The sequence below is a fragment of the Sinohyriopsis cumingii genome, chromosome 2 (genome assembly GCF_028554795.1).
Source record: "Sinohyriopsis cumingii isolate HCF-2022 chromosome 2, ASM2855479v2, whole genome shotgun sequence".
NCBI lineage: Eukaryota > Metazoa > Mollusca > Bivalvia > Unionida > Unionidae > Sinohyriopsis > Sinohyriopsis cumingii.
In genome coordinates this window covers 79,314,923-79,336,388 of record NC_142962.1, presented here as the reverse complement: position 1 = coordinate 79,336,388, position 21,466 = coordinate 79,314,923, and the positions used below count along the sequence as shown (strand labels likewise).

At 33.9% G+C, this 21,466-nt stretch overlaps 1 protein-coding gene across 1 annotated transcript in view; it reads right to left on the bottom strand.

Moving 5' to 3' along the window:
• Positions 1-21,466, bottom strand: part of LOC149805253 (D-aspartate oxidase-like) — a 61,388-nt gene that overhangs the window by 8,414 nt on the left and 31,508 nt on the right. Inside the window, exons 6-10 of the mRNA XM_089933775.1 lie at positions 16,022-16,025; positions 12,035-12,136; positions 9,703-9,782; positions 9,318-9,462; positions 449-700 (exon numbers count right to left, since the gene is read on the bottom strand). Coding sequence (XP_089789901.1) covers positions 449-700; positions 9,318-9,462; positions 9,703-9,782; positions 12,035-12,136; positions 16,022-16,025 — 583 coding nt within the window. The remainder of the gene's footprint in view (positions 1-448; positions 701-9,317; positions 9,463-9,702; positions 9,783-12,034; positions 12,137-16,021; positions 16,026-21,466) is intronic.

The following is a 21,466-nucleotide window of genomic DNA, read 5'->3' as shown; positions in this document are numbered from 1 at the left end:
GCTAATAAAACTTCAAAGACTTTTGAAAACAATCACTAATTTTGGAAAATCATCCACTAAGTATTGGTAAAGTGCATTCTGGTTTAGTCTGGTTTAACAAAGTTAAAAAATAAAGTATCCTTGGTTATTCCAGTGAAGAATTCCCATTTTTCATTAGACTGACATTCATTAATTTGCTTCCAACCGTTGTAGCCTTTGAAAGAAGATGACTGCAAAAGTATGGGAAATTTTTTTGCTACATTTAATGTCGCGTGCAACTTTTCAGATGTATACAATGTTGGAAAATTTAGTGACAAAGAATATGACTACAATCATTTCATGCTAATGAAACGTTAGTTATGCAATGTGCATTGTGAAAATGAGTAAATCCTGGAAACGTGGTTGACAACAAGCTAAAATAGTAGCACATTCAACATACTAATGCAGATTTTATACGAAAGTCGCTTACTGTCATTGATCTGTCACCCAGTCGAAGGTATTCCACTTCGAGTCTTACTGATGTCCTGGTTGGTCTCAGACCTGTCCAGTCCTTCACCATCTCTGCATTCTGTAGTGTACAGGACACGCTTCGTTCAAATGTTGCAAAATTATGTTGAAAGAAATGGGTTATATGGCAGGACTGCTTAGGTGATTTGTTGCAGTATATATCTATATAATAATAAGTTGTGTGGGAAACAGAAAAGTCTATGACCACTGTTACCTGAGGTGATTATGATACGTTTTACACACATAGATGTATACTTCTCACATGACGTACCAGCAGATCTGTGTCTGTATTGTTTAGCATATATATGGCTTGAAATGAACAATACACATCTGATCTGCAAGCATAGTTATGCAACAGTTGATCTGGATCTATGCATATGCAGTGTTTCTATTTCCGAGTAAATTTGGTACCCGGCTGTACATTTTCCAAGGTTATTCTTGGAAATTTGACCTAACATTTTAGATGCATGAGGTTTTTCCATGGTTTTCCTATGAAAACCTTGGAAACCTCGGACAATACTTATATTTTGTCCAAGGTTTTATAAGCGAACCTAGTAAATACCTTGGAGAAACCTTTGGACATGAGAACTTAAGTTTATTTTTGGCTTGGAAAAACCTCAAAAATAAGAACTTAGTCATTTCTTTTTAGCTTGGACATAACACGGAAATGTAGACTTAAATGATTTTAGCTAGGAAATGGACTTGGTCTGTTTTAACTGTGCTTTTGGAGATTTCTCTAGATTTATTGAGAACGTATTTTTACAGTTTATTCAAATAAATTAATTTTTTTATTACCAAAACAGCTAACAAGTCTAGGATTTGAATTAAAATTTTGACTTAATTACTGCTGATTGATTTTAGTGTACCATCTCAGTTAAAGCAACATGGTGCCAAACAGGATCACATATTTTGGTTTCACATCTTATTCACATGAATATAAAAATATGAGATAAATAAACAAAACCTATATCCATGCTAAAACCAACACCCACCCACCCGTTAGAAAAATTCTTAGTATTCATAAACCTTAAATCACTTCATACAATCATGTTAGTGTAACACAGTGGTCACAGTTCTAATGCCCTGTAACCACACAGGACAACTGTACAAATATATTTTCTAACAATTTAATCTAAAGTAAAGTCTTCAATGCTTAAAGGGTCACATGACATTTTTCTTAAAATTTTGTATTTGTGTGTTAGTTACAGGAATAATAATTTAAAGTACCAGTTTAGACGGATATTAAGCTATTACAGTATTAGTGTAAAAAAAATTTCTGAAAAATTGCCTGACTGTTTATTTGTCACATTAGTTACAAGAATGATAATCATAAAAATACAACTCAGTCTGAAAAATCTGCGTGGATGATTGGCATGGCGCTATTTTTAATTATCATTTATAATATAACAGTTGATAATAAGCACAGTTATATTGAAGTTTAATACCCTTTCAAAATGATTTGGGAAGAATGCACCAAACACTTGATTCTGTTTTTTGACGACAAAATGGGATTGTAATCTGCTTGTTCAACACTGATTCCATCTCTGTAATACATATAATCTATTTGGGGATTTTACAAATATTAAACTTTACAAAGAAAGTTGGCTTTTGATGTTTAAAAAACATCAATAATGACCTCCAAAGTTATTGATGACATAAATTTGAAAAATGGTTTCACTTTGAGTTTAAACCAGTGCAAAATATTTTTTATATTTGCAATTACTTCTTTTATAATTCAAGCATTCATGAAATGTAAACAAACAAGGTACTGTAAAATACATTTTCCAAGTAAAACGGCATCTGTAATCCTCATTTAACCTTTGCAAAGCCACGTCTATCCTTACAGTGATCAAGTAAAAATGTATGTCAGTAGATCAATTGTAGCTAAATTGTGAGTGGTAAAGGATCAAGTCCAAAACACAAGCTTGTATTTGTAGTTGATACAGATTTTAATTTATACATTTAAATTCTAACACCTGAAGACGAACCCTTCCCTTTATATTTCCTTTGGACATAAAGAGTTTCCAAAATGCAAATACATGGCAAGTTTATATGTGGAGGAGGTATCTATGAACTTCAATAGCTACTTCTCCAATATACTTCTTTTCTTCAAATGCAATTGTAAATGAATTCTGCTTCTTGACATTGCTTGTCTTAAAATACTGATAATGTTTGTACTTTGTTAAAGACTCCTTTTTATATATGTTTATGAGACCCCCCCACCTCATGTGTATTTCCTAATGCATTGGTTTTTAAATAAGGGTAGGTAGATAGTTATTTGTTTGTTTCTTTGTTTTTGTATATATATATATATATATATATATATATATATATATATATATATATATATATATATATATATATATATATATATATATATATATATATATATATGTATGTATATATACGTACTCAGCACTTCAAGTTCTGTCGTGAATTTTCATCCTTATTATTTTCATTTTTTTATATTTTTATCTAGAGTTGAAAGTACATGGGCCCGCAGCGTAAACGGGCATGGTCAGCCGGACTGGGAACTTTTATTTTTTGGCTTGATATGGTACTTTCGGTCTGCGACGATCGGAATCTGAGAGATAATTTTATCTTATAGAACAAAATTTAGACAATTGAAGGACCCTACGTAATACTCGTTAACAGGTGCTTATTTACTTACTGCTTTTAAAATTAAAAAATACTGATAAGTTGTGGGAAGTTCTGGGAAATATTTCTTTCGCATTCTTCCATTGGTTGCAGAGCATGGAATTATCCAATCACAGCAGCCGATTCATCAATCAATCTTGCATGTGCCATAATAATAAATTCGAAAGTGGTCCTTTGAAATCAAACTTGTCTGTGAAATACTTGCCTATAAAGGAGTGGATTCATCAATTGGCATGAACTTGTTTGCATTACACCACTCCCTCGATAACTCGCGCCCTGATAACTTGCGAACCCGATTATAGTGTGGGGTCACGCGTGGATCCCATTTTTTACACCAGAAAATACCAAAAAATGAATTCCTATTTGTTGAACTTGAAGAAAATCGCGATCAAAATTGGTAACTAAACTGATATATCGCTTGTTTTATCGTCGAAAACAGTAGATAGGACCTGGAAATTTTAATCAACATTATGAAATATTAACTTCAAAATGAATTCATATAATTTTGTTACATTTTCTTTCCAAACGGCATTCTTAGTACACAATAATTAACGATACTCAAGGAATTTTTTTTTATCAATGACAATGCCACTTACGTTTAGTGGAGGCAGTACTGTGATAAGTAAATGCTATTTAAATAAAAAAAAATTATCAATTGAAATTTGTGTTTTAGTTCTATCGTTTAGTTTCTTTTAAGTGTAATCATCATACATGCAACATATCCTGTTATAATTAAACGTAAAATGTGTCGATCTACCATAACAGCTCTATTCGCAAGCGTTTCTCTGAGAACCTAATTAAGTGCCGACCGTGTTTTGGTATTGGACTAGCGGACACATTTGTTGCATTGTTGCACTAAATAAAATGCTGGCCTCCTTTTCTATTATCACGTTAATTACATCTTTCAATTCAATAAAGGAGGTGGAATAAACAAAAACTTTAAAAGGCATACAAATCCTACATGCTTAAGAACCAGCGCCGCCGGTTGTATATCGGGTAACTCATTTCAGTTGATCAATCGAACACTGTTCTAAACGTTATTGTGTACATAATCTAGTTAAACTACCTTAAATTAACCTACTCAATCATAACTGTGATTAAAGATAGCAAGGCAACCAAGCGAAATGAGTACTTCGCAATATAAGGTGCTTTGGTTCAGATACTGACCATTGTGGAGAAGACTAGTTTCAGAGAGTTCCCGAATTTGTAAGTAGAGATATTCTCAAGGATGATAAGAAGTATCATTGTTACTTGCAATAATAACACTGCATCAATATTTAACTAATTGAACAGTGCACAAATTCAGCTTCGACATAGACGTAGACGATTGTCTCACGAAATGCTGCAGTTTTTTATTATAAAAAGGAATCTCGTCTGGTAGTGTATCAACAATTAGTCTGGTTCTTGGCTTCAAAGACTTCTTGTTTCAAAAATTTTATTGCACACCACTCCGGGAACCAGACTAATCAACAAAAGCAAAAAGATACAAACATGTTTTCGCGTATTGTTGTTGGTTGTTGAAGCCAGTTGGAAACACGTTATCAATCTTTCAGATGTTTGACAATAAATGTGATTTATACAGAATAACAAAGAACTTCATCAGAAATAGCGTTTTATTGACAGTTATTATCGACATGATTATAAAACGAGGATTTAGTTAGTAAACACCCCAGTTCCCCCTCAACCCCACGGTTCTCTGGATATCTTTTGTCTAATAGATTTTTGGGAGGTCCCTCGGTAACTCGCGCGTTCGCTTATAGTGCGGTCTATGTTTTTGGACCCCGATGTGCTCGAGTTATCAAGGGAGAGTTGTATGTATATGATGATCCTATTACCGGAAATGTTCTTAACCTCCTAAATATTGTTCCGTGGAGAAAAGAAATCGAATATTACAAAGTCGGAGATTTGGTGTCTACAAGGTTGCCGAGTTTGGGATTACAGAAGGAATTATTGGAAGGATTGGAGACAAGTTCGTTTCTTTTTTAATATATTACATTAAATTTGAAATAGATAAGAACAGTTATTGGCTCTCATTTCACAGGCCGGCTGTACAATGCATCAGTTTTTGAGTCGATTGCGTCTGTTTTCGGTGGGAATACGGGGTTGTTTTGCAAGCTATAAATACTGTGTGATGTCATTTACCACTAGGCATTGCGCCGTCAGCCGTATTGTTTTCGGACAAACATGTAGGCCTACAGCTATTCAGAGTTTCCTCTGACCCTTGCCTCCCTATTTTTGATATTTGGAAATTGATGTTGGGGTGTAGGTTCAGAGTCCACTACCTATCGAAAAGTTGGAATTCGCCGACATCGTTTGGCGTCGGCATAGTGTAGTTGCTAAGTAGCCGGCATAGCAAATTTGTACGACCTTTCATCAAGACATACCTGCATGAAATCGATAGAAATATGATTTTTATTTTCTTACGAAATTGTGAGCATATCATTTGTTAGATTTTAATCCGCTGACAGACAAGACGAAAGTTAAGTGTTGCTGAAATTTGTCCAGGATCTCGCCATTTGCATCCCGAGTCCATACAAATCTCGCTACATACATGTCAATAACATCAGCAGTCATATAGTCACGTGGCATCAACAATAATACTTTCCTAGAGTTGCTGTTGGAAAACAAATCAAAAATATGAATTTAAGTCACGAAATATTTATAGAAAAAAGAAAGAACACAAACTTCTCAAAATATTTATACTGAAAACAATGACCGGTAATCTGTAAATGTTGAAGCAACTTGAAGTAAAACTAGATTCACTAAGTAGATAGCACATGACAATGCGGTAAACACGTAATACCAACAAAACATCGCTGATACCTACTCGGTACGTGTTAGAAAAGTTTTCTCCACTCGGCTGTGATACTGACAGTTTTCTGGTCATTGTTCTCAGAATATATATGTTAAGAATTAAGTGTGCATAATATTTATTTACAAACGTTAAGTGACTTCTATATAATATTTCCAAATTCTATGTACAACAACTTTGGAAATGTGTTTATCGTTGATAACACGTGACTATATGACCTCTGATGTCACAGACATGTAGGTTGCGAGATTTGTATAGTCATGTGACTCGGAATGCAAATGGCGTGATCATGGTCAAATTTCACCAAAGATTTCTTTCATCTCATCTCTCTGCAGATTAAAGACACGAAGAATGCGATATCATATTCCTATCGATTTCATGCAGATATATCTTGATGAAAGGTCGTTCAAGTTTGCTAGGCTAGCTAGTAAATGGCTACCCCATGCTGACACCAAATAGTGTCGGCAAATTCCAACTTTTCTGTAGGGAGTGGACTTTAAACCTACACCCCAACATCAATGTCCATATATAAAAATTGGGGTGGCAAGGGTCTGAGGAAACTCAGACTAGATTACAGCGTTCAGTAAACCTTATTATTGTTTTCATCTTTTTCTCATTGATAGCTTGTGTGTATTGTCGAAGAGGGATTTTTTCATTAAAAAAATTGTCGTAAAACAGAGGTACAGAAATTGGACTGAGTATTCCTGCTTCTATGCATTGTTTAACCCATACAGATAAATAATAATAATCATCATCATAATAATAAGCTCATATTATTGTTGTTGTTTTTCTAATTTTATCTTTGTACGATTCAGTTGTAATTCTTTGAAAGTGATTTACCTTTTAATGATAATTGTTTTAACTATGCCCATTTTGTCAGAGTAAAGCAAACTACCCTTTAACATTAGTTGAATTTAGAAGAGAAGTAATACTGATTTTAATTATTATTTAATTATTAATAAACATGAAAATGAAGTCATGTTTAAAATCGTTGAAAGAACAATACAATTTGAAAAATATTTAATGAATCAAATATGGATCTTAGAATAACTGTACACATTTATTATAGTAGTGTTAAAGACATGTAAGAATAGAACAGAATATCCATGCGTATAGGTTATTAATTAGGCTGCAAGAAAATCTAAAAGCAATCAATCAGATTCCTCACTGCTTCATTACACTGATGAAAAGTTAAATTACTTTATCCATTCTTTTAAGTAGATTATTTTATAATTTAAATAATTGTACTGGCCTACCATATTATCATGTGTTTGTCCAAAATTGCAGCTGCATTCTACTTTTAGATACAAGGTAGTGATTTGTGACATCACATGATTGCTACTGTTTAACAACTTTATAGACTTCGCAAACCCAGATAGTATATGCCCTTCATTATGCGTGTAAATTTGTGTACCATATGAAAATGATTAATGTTCATGCGTGTCATATGTTGATGATATTAAACAGTACTTAAATTGTATTTCTTTTGTTTGTCTGACTGAAAAGGAAATAAGGCATCCATGATACCAGTCTCATGTTCTATTTTACCTGTTGCATATGAATTTGCAAAAATGCAAGCATTAGTGATCTCTTAACTTTTTAAAGGATGTCAGGTTACATAATTAAAATGATTTTTATTTTTATTTTTAAAGGTCAACATGCCAAACCACATTTTTTTCCAGCAATAAAGATGGATATATGTATTTTTTTCCCAAGTATTCAATTCATATCACTAGTAAATGGCATGGAATGTATCGCATATTATTTGAAACGTGTGCACTTTTTGTAAAATTTAGGTTGAAACAATTAAAAATGCAAATCCACAATCATCAAAACCACCAAAAAGCCAACCCAGCTAAGACGACAGCAACAAAATAGACCACCAAGATGGCAACACCAAAACAGACAAAGACGGCAACACCAAAAAACTCCAATGTAAGATAAAGATGCAGCAATTTCAAACTTTCTGAAAACTTTTTTAAGCAACAAGCACTGTGTCATATCTTTAAAGGGTGAGTACAGAACAATGAAATAACAAGATAGTAATTCTGAATAATTTTAATAACATCTTTAAAGGGGTGCATTCGGATCTTATATTTGATGGAATACATTAGTTTGAACTTGTAAGGAATTGAGCCAGGAAGAGTATATAATCTTGACAGTATTTCTTATCAACAATTTAGAACGATTGTCCCACATTCAAGGAACAGTTTGTTATAGAAATATAGCTTTTTCATGTTTAATACCTTGTTTTCAGATCTAAAGAATTCCAAACATGTTTTGTAAATTTAAGGCTGCAAATAATAGTTACGTTATATGCGTACTATTTCTTTTATTAATTCATCACACCTTATATTTAAACCAATATCTTTTTTATACAACTGATCCAAAAGAAATTACAGAATATCAAAGAGGTGATGATAATCAAGAAAAATCAGTAAAGTGCTAAAACCATCAAGAAACCAGGATATCAAAGGACATTTTCAAAATTAATCAAACACTTTGGCAGTAAAGGAATCTTACAGACATTCTTGATATTTTGGCCTTTTTGAAATTTTATTTGTACGTATTGACAAATAAAAAAAAATGTATTCTTATTTCCTGTAATATTTGCTTCAAGTCTTGGTCTGATGTTTTATGCCAGGGAGGTGCCCGAGGAATCCTCAGACAATATGTTCGAGGAATCCTCAGACGATATGTCTGAGGAATCCACAGACAATGTCCTGGGAATCCTCGGACAATATGTCTGAGGAATTCTCAAAATGCTTGAAAACCATGGACATGCCTGAGGATTCCTATGAAACCTCGGAGTATTGGTTGCAAAAAAACCTGGACGTCCGAGGTCAACATCGGACGTTTGACAATAAAAACTTTGGACATTGGTATAAAAAAAATTGTCCTTGGACTATTACCTCGGAAAGTCAGCAACCAATGCTCCGAGGTTTTTCCTAGGACCATTTGTCCAATGTTTCCTAGGAAACCTCGGAAAATGTTCAGCCGGTAACGTACAGACATATACACATTCTCATCTCTTTCCAATGTGAGTTGAATGGTTTTGCCTATCGGAAAGTGGGTAAAGGCAATATGGTGACACTTCTCAATCAGTAAACTTTTGGCGGACGAATATAGCCTGAAACTGGTTTTTAGTTTCTATTAGTTATTAGCTGCCATCAGTTGTTGTGATGCCAATGTATTTATTATTACGTAATAAAACCATGATTTTTTTGCAGTTCCAAATGGCCACTATTTACATATATGCTCTTTTACTAAAGTATATATGGAGCAGTGGGATGTTCTGAGTTGATATAAAATTGCATTTTAAAAAAGTTAAATAAGAGTCAGAATAGGGAAGAGAAGTGACTTTCCTGTAAGCAGGGTAGCAATGTAGTGCACATTTTCCACAGATATTCCCTTTCCATATCCCTATGCTGAAGGTCTCAGTCACCAACCTGTGCAATCCCACCCAGCACAACCTCCTGGGCTCTGTACAGACGAATGCACAAACACTAAATAAGTAAACATAGATGATTATATTGGCTTCTAAGGTGATGGTAATCAATACTTTGAAATTAAGACAGGAAAATTAATGTTTTTATAAGTATACTAGTCCCTGATGTGACCAAGAATTAATCAACATTAACTTCAGCATGCCCTCTGTACTACCTTTCAGAGTTTTGCTGTCAAATTGTCTTCAGAAAACTACTAATATTATGAAATGAGAATTTGAATTTAACGGTTGTACTTACCCAAAAAATATATATGCGTCCAAAAAGTCTGGATTTTGACTGGTAACCGTTAGAAACGTTTTCAACCAAGGAGCCCTTACCTAAACAGAGATTATAAAATCATTTTATGGTATGCAATCACTAATTATCATATCTACTTTACGTTTCTAAACATACCAGTTTTCTACGTTACGTCTCTAAACAGACCCGTTTTCTACTTTACGTCTCTAAACAGACCGGTTCATTTCCAGAACACATATAGCAATAATTGAATAAAACAATCATTATAGCCTGAACGAAATAAATATGAAGGAGGCAGGAGTCTGCTAAGTCAGCCTTCAACTTCCTTGAGGTACCTGCCCAAATGTTTTAATTTAATGCAATGTGATACAGCTGTGTACTGACTGAGAGATTTTTGTTTGTTTTATTTGCTTTTAATGGAACAGCACGCCATCAAGGTTATATCGTGCCGAGGCAAGAAAATTACTTTGCCCAAGGACATGACACAGTAGACAATCTGGGCTGATCCAATTGTGGGAATATAACCCACGTTCTTTCACCTGGAAGTCAGATAAGTTAAATATTGAGTAATCATTGATTTTTTATGGACAGAAAATGTACAAGCATTAAAGACCGAAATCACAAATTAATAAAACGTTTGGCAAGCTAACCTCCCCAGGGAGTACAAGCAACGAGTGTGATACTAAAATGGTGTCATATCTAGCTATTGCAGACGTGATCTTTTTTACCACCAATGACAGCTTAAAAATCAATATTCAAAAATCGTTTTATTGACCAAATTTAATTAGGGCTCAAATTTTATCGTATCAGATTTATGACTAAGAATTTAAGTCAAGACTTCGGTTCTATAGCAAAAGTCTAGACAAGGCACCATGTTCACCATCATAAGTGCTACAGTAAAATGGATTTTAATCCCTAAATCCTAAGTAAGACATAAATTTAAGCAAATTAGATTGCTGGATTCTCGACTTTTCAGTGAAATTGTAATTAGGCCTTGCGTTAAAGAGAATACAATGTTAATGTCAGAGCCAAAGCTAAATGTTAGTAATAAAGAGTACACATATTAGATTACACAGAGAAGATTTCCGGATTGAAAATTAATTAGAGCGATAGCACTGTTGTGTCTGAACAATTTATATCAGGAACTTTAATCATTCAACCTTAAAGTACATATAGCCTGGATTTGCATGTACACTACAGTGCAGAGTGTTGTGACAGAGGCCTTGTAAACCTCAAGGTTTCAAAACAGTCATACTTTTCAATTACCTTTCCTAGTCTAGATATTGATCAGTGTTGTTTTAAAATATGTGCTCGTTTTGTTTAAAACACTATGAAGAGCAGAAATAATATTGTCAATTCACTTTTATTTTTCACAGACTAGATGAAACAGGCTACAATATTCTCTTTTAATATTTTTGTTGGAGAGAACCCTGGCTTGAGGTACTATTAGTTTGCTTTTTCTCATTATTTAATACTGAATTGTCATTTTACGCGAGGTAGTTATAAAAGAAAGTTATAAAAGAAAGAAGTGAACATTATATGTGATATCACCATTTACAATTTGGCTATAAAAGGGAAATAAAATGGAAATGTACATATCAAAACTAAGAAAAAAATCTTTTTTCTTGTTGTATACATTTGATAAAATAGTTATTAATCTTAGATGATTACAGTTGGTTGCTGACTGCACCTTCAAATATGTATGCCTCATTAAATTATGTGGGACTATTAAAGACCATTGATTGTCCAGTCCAATCCATATGATCTTTATAAGCATAAAGACTACGGAACATCTCGTGCTATTTAACATTATTCTTTAATTCATTATTTTATGTAGATTTACCTTCGTAGGGGTCTACAACAAAAAAGCAAGCAAAAACAGAAACAACCAAATATGACCATACTAACAACATTACACGACCAAACAGTGACTTGACAAAAGAGTTAAGTCAAAGCAAAATAGAAATATAAAAAATTTCAAACAAGATAGGTATCAGAAAAGTTAATATATGTAACCATTTTACGATACATACATTTGTGAATTTTATTCTTTCGTTTTCACTTTAGGTGGCGTAGCAGGTCTAAAATATGCATGTATAATTTATGCACAACGAGGAACAATATATAATTGATCCTTGTGGCTCTTTTGGTTTGTGCAGCATGCAACTGTTTGCTGTGCCAGTCTTTCATTGCGTTAATATTTTGTTATATCGATCTCTTTTATGTCTATTTCACATCATATTTTCAATGATAAATATGCATGATTTTTTTAAAACAAAAACAAAATCATTTGAAGGATAAGAAAATATAATTTACAACATTTATGGCATACCCTAATAATCTGTCCTCTAACAGATTCGACAGATTTGTCACCAACAAGTTGTCGAGCCTCTACACCTGGACAATTCACCACTATTTCATACTGACTGGCAAGCTGAAAAAGTGTGGAAAAAGCAAACTGTTGACTAACATGAAACTGATCTCGATAAATTATGTGCTTGTGCAAATGTTGATCATTACGACTTGGCTTTTTCCTACTGGATGGCTACGGGATAAAGATTTGCTAAAGAAGTAAATTATGGTAAAAATGTCTCGAACTTAGCCACTGTTAGATCAAACAATTTTGGCCATTTTATAAGGGTGGCCTATATAAATAGGTTTTATTAAAATTAGAAGGGACTTATTATAGAGGAAACCGTTTACAGAGGAACTGACTGGGGAGGTTTATGTTTAGTCTTTTGAGGGTTCTGATTACAGATGGATTGCTATATGATTTTTTCAGTCCTTAACATTTACAGAGTTACTGCTGTAGGGAAGTTTGTGACCAGTCTTCAGATCAAGTCGATTACGCGGTACAGCTTTATTGATGTTATCATCTCGTCTTCAGAGGAAGCCAGTTGGCTCGTGCCCACTTTTCAGAAGTTTGTAGAAGTGGGCAGAAGAAGTCGCTTGCAGCGGGGTACTTTAGGGAAGATTGTGGACAATATGCAAAGGAAGCCAGTTACAGAGGAATTGCTTTACGTACGTTTGTGGACGATTTGCACTGGATTTCGGTTACCGAGGAACTTCTTTTGGAAAGTTTGTGTCCAGTCTACTGAAAGGGCCTTTCAGAGGGACAGATTGAGATATGTTTCTCTGTACTGTAAGAAACTAGTTTCATGTTTAATCAACAGTTGTTGTAAACGACAATATTTCCAAAGTCAAGGAGCAATGTTATCCCTTTATTAGACCATATAGGTCTAATAAAGATGAAAATGAGGACTATTGTGTAAATTCGATTTTGAATCTTCCCTACCAAAATACATTTTATTGAAGCTTATTGTTATCAATATTGCTGTTTATTGTTCTCATACTGTTGTCAATACCGCCATCTCTACTTACTTCTCACATCTTTGGACACCATATTCGTGTCCAGGTTGTTATCGAGCTTTGATTATAGATTTATACAGTAAATAACTCTGACGAGTTTTGATCAGAAATGCATCAAACATGTACTATATGCTTATAGTATCAATATGTCAGAAGATGCCTACAATAGGAGAGCTCTATGCATATAAATGACACGAATCCTGTATTCATGATGCTGACAGCGAAGGTATAATATACAAACTTGTGTAGTGGAGCGCCAGATGGCAGATGAATTTTTACTTAACAGTGACGATGAAGAGTACAGCTGTTAACAATCGACGCATGGCAAAATGCTCTGCATGTTACAATTTTCTCAGCAGGGCCTGAAAGGAGGAATTCGTGCCGGGAAATCAAAGATAGGAGAATGGAAATCTTGGTACATAACTCCAATAAAGCACGAGTTGGAATGTTAAATCTGCCTTATTCGAAGTTTCGTTAATATAAATGTACATTGAACAATTTAGTTCAAATTCAACATTATGTACTAAAGTTAGGCTGTGGAGAATAAGGAACAAAGGGCAATCGACGACCATAAAAGATGATGGAGCAGCTTCAAGGTATCGTAATGAAAATTAGGTACAATTCTTGGTACAGATACCAAAGTTGGGAAGATGAGCAACTCCGTAGCTACACAGAATCCAATCAAACACAATCAGTGTACCTTATCACTATCAAGTCCCATGTCAGACTTGTTTAAAAACTATCAGATCTTGTGAATTAATTTTGCAGGAACACAGCCAACTTTGGGAAAGCTAAGGTGTGAAATCTAAAGTTTCAATTGGCAGTCAGTGTAGCAGGGTGTGAATGAGGGTATCAGAGATCATACAAATGATGACATGGTCGACTGGATATCATACCCAGGTCTCATTTAGAATACAACAGCATGTCAAACTTATCAACATCCAACAATATCCATTGAAGTCACCCTGCGTATTCTGATTTGCTGAAGAAAACTAGACAGACGTATAACTTACTCGTGCAATGATTTCCTTCTTTAGTGCTGTTTCAGTGGCAGAGTTAATTTACATTTTGAGTTGGTGTATATATACAATAAAAACAAAAGTAAAGGTTGTATTTGGAAGTAAAATTAGACTTTTGCTATAATCATGTGATGCAGGTTTAAGAACAATTTTTTTAATTTGTGTATGTGTGTGTGATTTTGATTTTTAACGTAGCTTTAACATTTTTTTCAGTCATATCGCTATGATGTCTGCAGTGTGACAGTTTATAGTGATGTCTAGCACTGGGGCATCATATATACATGTAGCATGATGTTCCTCCCGTCACATTATCCTGTCACCAGGACGACCAGTCCTAACACTAACTTCTCAATGCTGAGAGCCAAGCGAGGCAACTGTTAGTACCATTTTTATAAGTCTCTGGATTGACTCGGCCGGGGATTGAACCCACAACCTCCCGCATCCGAGGCGGATGCTCTAACCACTTGCCCACCGGAATAGTCTGTTTTAATTTGTGTTACTAAGTAGACGTATTTTGATAATGCAAAGCAGAAAACAGATTATCTGCACATCCATTTGCTTAACTCTTCTTATACTATTTGAACTATAGCATGTCAGCCTTTTGAGCAGACTCTGTATCCTTTGTTCAGAAAATATCTTTCCCAATTTAAAGCATGAACCCATAATTTGATATGCAGTATATTAGATTCAACGCCGCAGAATGAATGTAATTAATGACATGAGACCAATAGCGTTATAAGAACCCTATAGTTTCTGTACTTTAACTGAGTAGCTGATGTAATGTTATGTGATAGCCTAGGATGCAATATTACTTTGCAAGACATGATTGGTTATATTTTCTGATTCAGCATCGCCTTTTTCAGTTATTTGTCTCAACTCGAACTAAACCCTTTCTTATCTTTGAATTTTTTTAATACATTCGTGAACTCAAATACATTAGTAATGTTGGTACGCTTTTTGTCTAGACCGATGTTTGTAGGCAATCATATCTATTTGCAATGATTATTATCAGGAAGACACCACCTTCCTAATTATAAATTCTTTCTGTTTGTCTGTTTGTTTATTAGAATTCCATAAAAATTGTTAAGAAGCAAAAACGTTTTATCCTCATGTGTGGATATATATATATATATATATATATATATATATATATATATATATATATATATATATATATATATATAATGATAAGAATGCTGGATAAATAACTGAGATTTGCTGCAAAAGTAGTGTGCTCCTGTTGAATTAAAAAAAAAACAACAACAACAAAAATCTGGCCTTGTCATTGAGTTAATTAGCCAACTGAGGTGTCTTTGTGTCATTGTTAAAAGACTATTGTGTTTAAATGTGTTATCCTGACAATGCTGGAGCATCTAATAATGTCTTTGTTCTAAAGGGAACAAAGAACCTGACGAGGTTGAGATTAGGAAATAAGAGGTTTGTGATGGACCATAAAATCAACAAGGGTAAAGTAAAACTTTTAGCAATATGTAAGACTAATGCCACGGTTACAAACAAAGTAGTCAATGACGGCTTCCGTGAAGAGAGAATTATAATACATTTGTAAAACCTTGGCTTCTTTCATGATGCATTTTCTAAACTATTTTGTTAAAATGTACAAATATAAGTATCAAATATCTATCCATGGTCACAATTATCGCCAATAACTCTTTCACAATAAACCAGCAATTTGAGATGGTAAATGTTGGATAATGTCAAATAATTTATAAAAGAATATGTTGTGTATCTACCTCCTTTAATGAAGAAATTCTTCTCAGTTGTACTTTGCCACCTCTCTCTTTAAACCTAATAAATATCATATGACAAGCAGATCACAATCGACTTATTTAAATAAAAAGAATCTTCGATTTGTCTAACTTTATTTAGTAATACATGAAATGATAGAGGAATAAAATAGGAATAAACAGTACATTCCTGAAAAGAAAATATAATGACAATAGAAATGTGATTTATTTCAGAAATATATGCATACCTTCCAATGAAAAAAAAAGTCTGCTTTAATTTGTCTTTCTTGAAAATTTGATAAGTATCAATGGATGAATGTTACTTAAAATGGTACTCTTGATAATTTGATAAGTATCAATGGATGAATGTTTCTTAAAATGGTACTCTTGATAATTTGATAAGTATCAATGGATGAGTATTTACTTAAAATGGTACTCTTGATAATTTGATAAGTATCAATGGATGAATGTTACTTAAAATGGTACTCCTGATAATTTGATAAGTATCAACAGATGAATGTTACTTAAAATGGTATTCAGAGCAGGAACAAATGTTTAAACGATTTATTCGATAGATTCTCCACTGGCCAAAGAGAATTTTCAGGATCGATATATTCTCCACTGGCCAAAGAGAATTTTCAGGATCTATAGATTCTCCACTGGCCGAAGAGAATTTTCGGAATCACACGACAAGTACAAGTACATTGTTTCTGTTCTTTAATTTATCTGATAAGTATCAGAAAGATCCAGAGGCGGCGTTAGGAGTACGCGGGGCTTGGGGCCGACCATGACCGCGCGGTGCCAGAGTATCGATATCTCGATTGGTATGCTACTGCAAACATTGATTATGTCTAGACTAGATCAACTTTCGCGATTTGGCATACGAATTTAGTTTTTTCATTATTGATTTTAAAAAACCCTGTTAGTGGACAACGGATTTTTTAATCGAAATAATATCATGACGACAATGCCTTTGGCCTAATAAACTGATTATTATTGTCATTTTTCAAATAACATGAAGACACGAATTAAGAACAATACTTTCCGTGCATTACGCGCGGCCTGTATCAGCGTTTCCAATTTACCGGAGAATATAGCTTGACAAACTCATAAGGACGACCTTAGGCCTGAAGCGCTGCGCCCCCCAAGAGCGGGGCCTGGGGAGGTCACCCAACTTGCCATCCCCAAACGCCGTTCATGGAAAGATCTAAATATTCTTGAAAAACAACTACATACCAAATTTTGGAGCCAAGCATTTTCTTTATGTTTGAGCAAGCTGTTTACAAGTGCATTAAAAAAATCTGCATATTTGTATAATGTCTAATGGTACATTAACACAATCCTGACTATGTAGTGCCGATTACAAATAATATAAATGTGAACGTAAAGAAATGCAAGCAAATCAAAACAAAAAACTAAACATATCTTGATGATAACCCTTCGAAATAATAAAGTTAAACATATACTAATACATGATAAACGATACACATTGAAGGTAGTACAATTATGCACAAAGTATATCAAATACAAGACAGAGGTAAAAATTACGATCTTTGACGTATATGTCTAAACTGTTCTATAGAAAACCACATTATCTAAAAAAGTCTGAGTTTTTCTGTGGTGATAGATCTTGACATAGCTTCAAAATGAGATAACATCAAAACGTTTTCTGTCTTACATGTTTAAGTCGATACACTTAATGAGAATATGCTTCTCTGTCAGTGGACAGTGGACAGTGGCACTATGGTCAAGGCTCACCTTTCAAGTATGCATCAGTCGGATACGAATGCAGTGACTTGTTCCAGATGAGGAATGTTACTCTTCAACAATGAGTTTTATATACCAAAGCTTCTTATTGGCGTTTCATTGAACATATTTTGCCAAGTATATAGAACATACCGATTTATACAATTCTTTGCCTTGAACATATAACCTGATAACATACACAGAACTCTTTTCAGACACTTACAACATACACAAACATGATAAGTTTGGTTAAGTCCGTAATTAATATTTAAAAAAATTGAGAAACAAAACCAAGTTAATGAAATGGCATAATTATACGTAGTATTCAGATATATACACCAGCTGTGTATGATAACAATCCATATATATTTGTCTGTGCTATCACGTTGCATATAAAGACCAAGTCCTTTGACCTTGAAATCAGTTTCAGAATATTGAACACAAAAGAGCTCATTGGAATGCAAATAAATAAATAAATAAATAAATACAAAGTATGGTTAAGTGTGCACATGTCATTTTGTTCTTAAGCACAATTATAAACAAAATTGCAAACAAGGACATTTGATTTGACCTTAGAGTGAACCCTACATGACACAAGCAAACATATTAGCTACCACAACTCTTTTCAGTTAGAACCAGCGATATATAGGTGTTTCGATGAAAACTGATATCTATTAAACTATCAGTTCAGGACATGAACTGAGGAAAAGATGGCAAGTACTGTGAGGTAAAATCAGCAGCATTCTCATTTTGCTTCAAATATAAGAACTACTATATGAAAATTTTCAGTGAAAATAACATGTCAATACAAACAAAATTCATTGTAAACCGCATGTCAGTGCAACCAAAATTCAGTGTTAACTGAATCTCAGTACGACCAAAATTATGTATAACCGCATGTCAATGCAACCAAAATTCAGTGTAAACCACATGTTAATGCAACCAAATTCAGTGTAAACCGCATGTCAATACCACAAAAATTCAGTGTAAACATCATGTCAATGCAATCAAAATTCAATGCAAACCGCTTGTTAATGCAACCAAAATTCAGTGTAAACCGCAAATCAAAGCAACCAAAATTCAATGTAAACCGCATGTCGATGCAACCAAATTTCAGTGTAAACCGCATGTCAATGCAACTAAAATTCAGTGTAAACCGCAAATCAATGCAACCAAAATTCAGTGTAAACCGCTTGTCAATGCAACCAAAATTCAATGTAAACCGCATGTCAGTGCAACCAAAATTCAGAGTAAACCACTTGTTAATGCAAGCAAAATTCAATGTAAACCGGATGTCAAAGCAACCGAAATTCATTGTAAACCGCATGTCGATGCAACCAAATTTCAGTGTAAATCCATGTCAAGGCAAATAAAATTCAGTGTAAACCGCATCTTAATGCAACCAAAATTCAGTGTAAGCCACATTTCAATAAAACCCTAATTCATTGTAAACCGCATATCAATGCAACCCAAATTCAGTGTAAACAGCATGTCAATGAAACCCAAATTCAGTGTAAACCGCATGTCAGTGCAACCCAAATTCAGTGTAAACCGCATGTCAATGAAGCCCTAATACAGTGTGAACCGCAGATCAATGTAACCCAAATTCATTGTAAACCGCATGTCAGTGCAGCCCAAATTCAGTGTAAACCGCATGTCAATGCAACCCAAATTCATTGTAAACCGCATGTCAATAAAACCTAAATTCAGTGTAAACCGCATGTCAGTAAAACCTAAATTCAGTGTAAACCGCATGTCAATAAAACCCAAATTCAGTGTAAACCGCATGTCAATAAAACCTAAATTCAGTGTAAACCGCATGTCAATAAAACCTAAATTCAGTGTAAACCGCATGTCAGTAAAACTAAATTCAGTGTAAACCGCATGTCAATAAAACCCAAATTCAGTGTAAACCGCATGTCAATAAAACCTAAATTCAGTGTAAACCGCATGTCAATACAACCAAAATTCAGTGTAAACCGCATGTCAATACAACCACAATTTTCAAGAATAGTAGTAACAAAACTATTTGCAAGATAGCAGAGGTTGCCATTTTGTGAATTAAGATCTGCATCATTTTCAGCTAAGACCAATTACATATAGATAACAATAAAAGGTTTTGTATGATTGGTCATGGGGGTAACATTTTTTTAAAAGAGATATCAGTGCTTATTTCCGTATTTCTACATCGTTATTTGCAGTGGTACCGGTTGTATTAAAAAACCTTAAATGAATATTCATATGCTATTTGTGCTTAACCTCTTTAGATTTTAATTTGAAATTGATTGATATTAGTTGCATTCCTGAATTTAATCTTTCCTAATAGAAAAGTGTGATTCAAACACTTAAACCTCATGAAAGAGGAACCCTCAAATTTCTTACAGACAGCTAAATAAACAACGCAAGTGCACTTTCTAATCCGAGCAATGAAAGATATGGTAATATATGGAATTGTCAATCTTTCACCGTTGATCCTTCAGATGTTTAAGATGAATGGAGTTCTGGAAACTAATCTCAAAGCCACTATGGTCACGGGTCATAAAGTGCAGAAATCTGTCGAAAATTCGAGGCATACATGGTTAGAAAATTATTCCTGCATACAGTTTCTTTCCATTGTCAAAGGAAGATACTTTCTAATCAGTGGGCTGTTTTAACGATTTATAGATGTGATTTTCATTGTATATCAAACATTTTGCTGTGATACACAGCTGAGGTTTCCCAAATGTGGGTAATGTAACAAAATGCAATGGATTTGTCCATAAATAGCCACAAATAATTTTGTATGCCTTAAGGTAAATTAGATACTGTAAGTTTCATAATCGAACACATTGTCATATGATAAGATGTTAAAAGGAGTGATAAACTACCGTGTTTTCCTTAAGTTGGGCTACACAGTTTATTGAGATTGGCCAGTGAGTGAAGTTTTGATCGGAGAGACATCCACACTTTATCTCTATTTTTCTCTCTTACTTATGGAGGCAAGAATGCATGATTTCAGCTGTATGCAATAAATGACGATTTAAGTGAAGAAACACAACATGACATGATCTATATTATCTTTCGGTCTGCAATATGCATGTATGGCTGCTGCTTTTCTACTATATCTGGTTCTATGTGTTCCCAGAACTATGTATAGCGAGTGAATTTGTAAGTCTATTCATGGTTTATTTCCCTTTAATTAAAGTAGTATCTGGGATGTGACTGTTAAGATCTAATATATCAAATGTACCACATTTTGTTCAATACGGATTCTTAATGGGATCCAACGTTTTACAGAGTTTTGCACACATTGGCGAGGGTGGTGTTGAAATTACTCAAAAGCAGGTAATCACAGAAATATCAGCTTTCTCGTATTCATGAGTTTGAGTTTAATTTTTTTTAGAAGGGAGTGTCTACAACCGTAGCCGTGTATCCATAACTGAACACAGTTTAGTGCCACTAAATAAATAAGATCTTTATGATAAAATTCCATGCTGATATGACAATCTACTCAAGCGGAATAGGGATAACGATTTAAGATCTGTCAGAGCTTTGATCGTTTCCATTGTTATTTAGTTCCAATAAGACATTCTAGCAATATTTTTAGCAAAGGTCAACAATGGATTACTAGTTTGTAACAATAGCAAGCATTTAAAAATAGATACTATGGACCTCGTATCAGTCCAATATCGTTTAAATAAATCAATAAAACGTCATCAGAATTTGTTTATTAAAAACATAACGTTAATGGAACAGTCTGTTCAGAACAAGCAGCAGTACAAGAATATCACAATTGGCACTATAGTAGTCACGTTGGATATGAGATCAGGATAATTTTCAGGAATGAAAATCTCCATGAAATCTTAGTTGATGTGACCATCCATGCAAAGGAGAAGAGATAAAAGC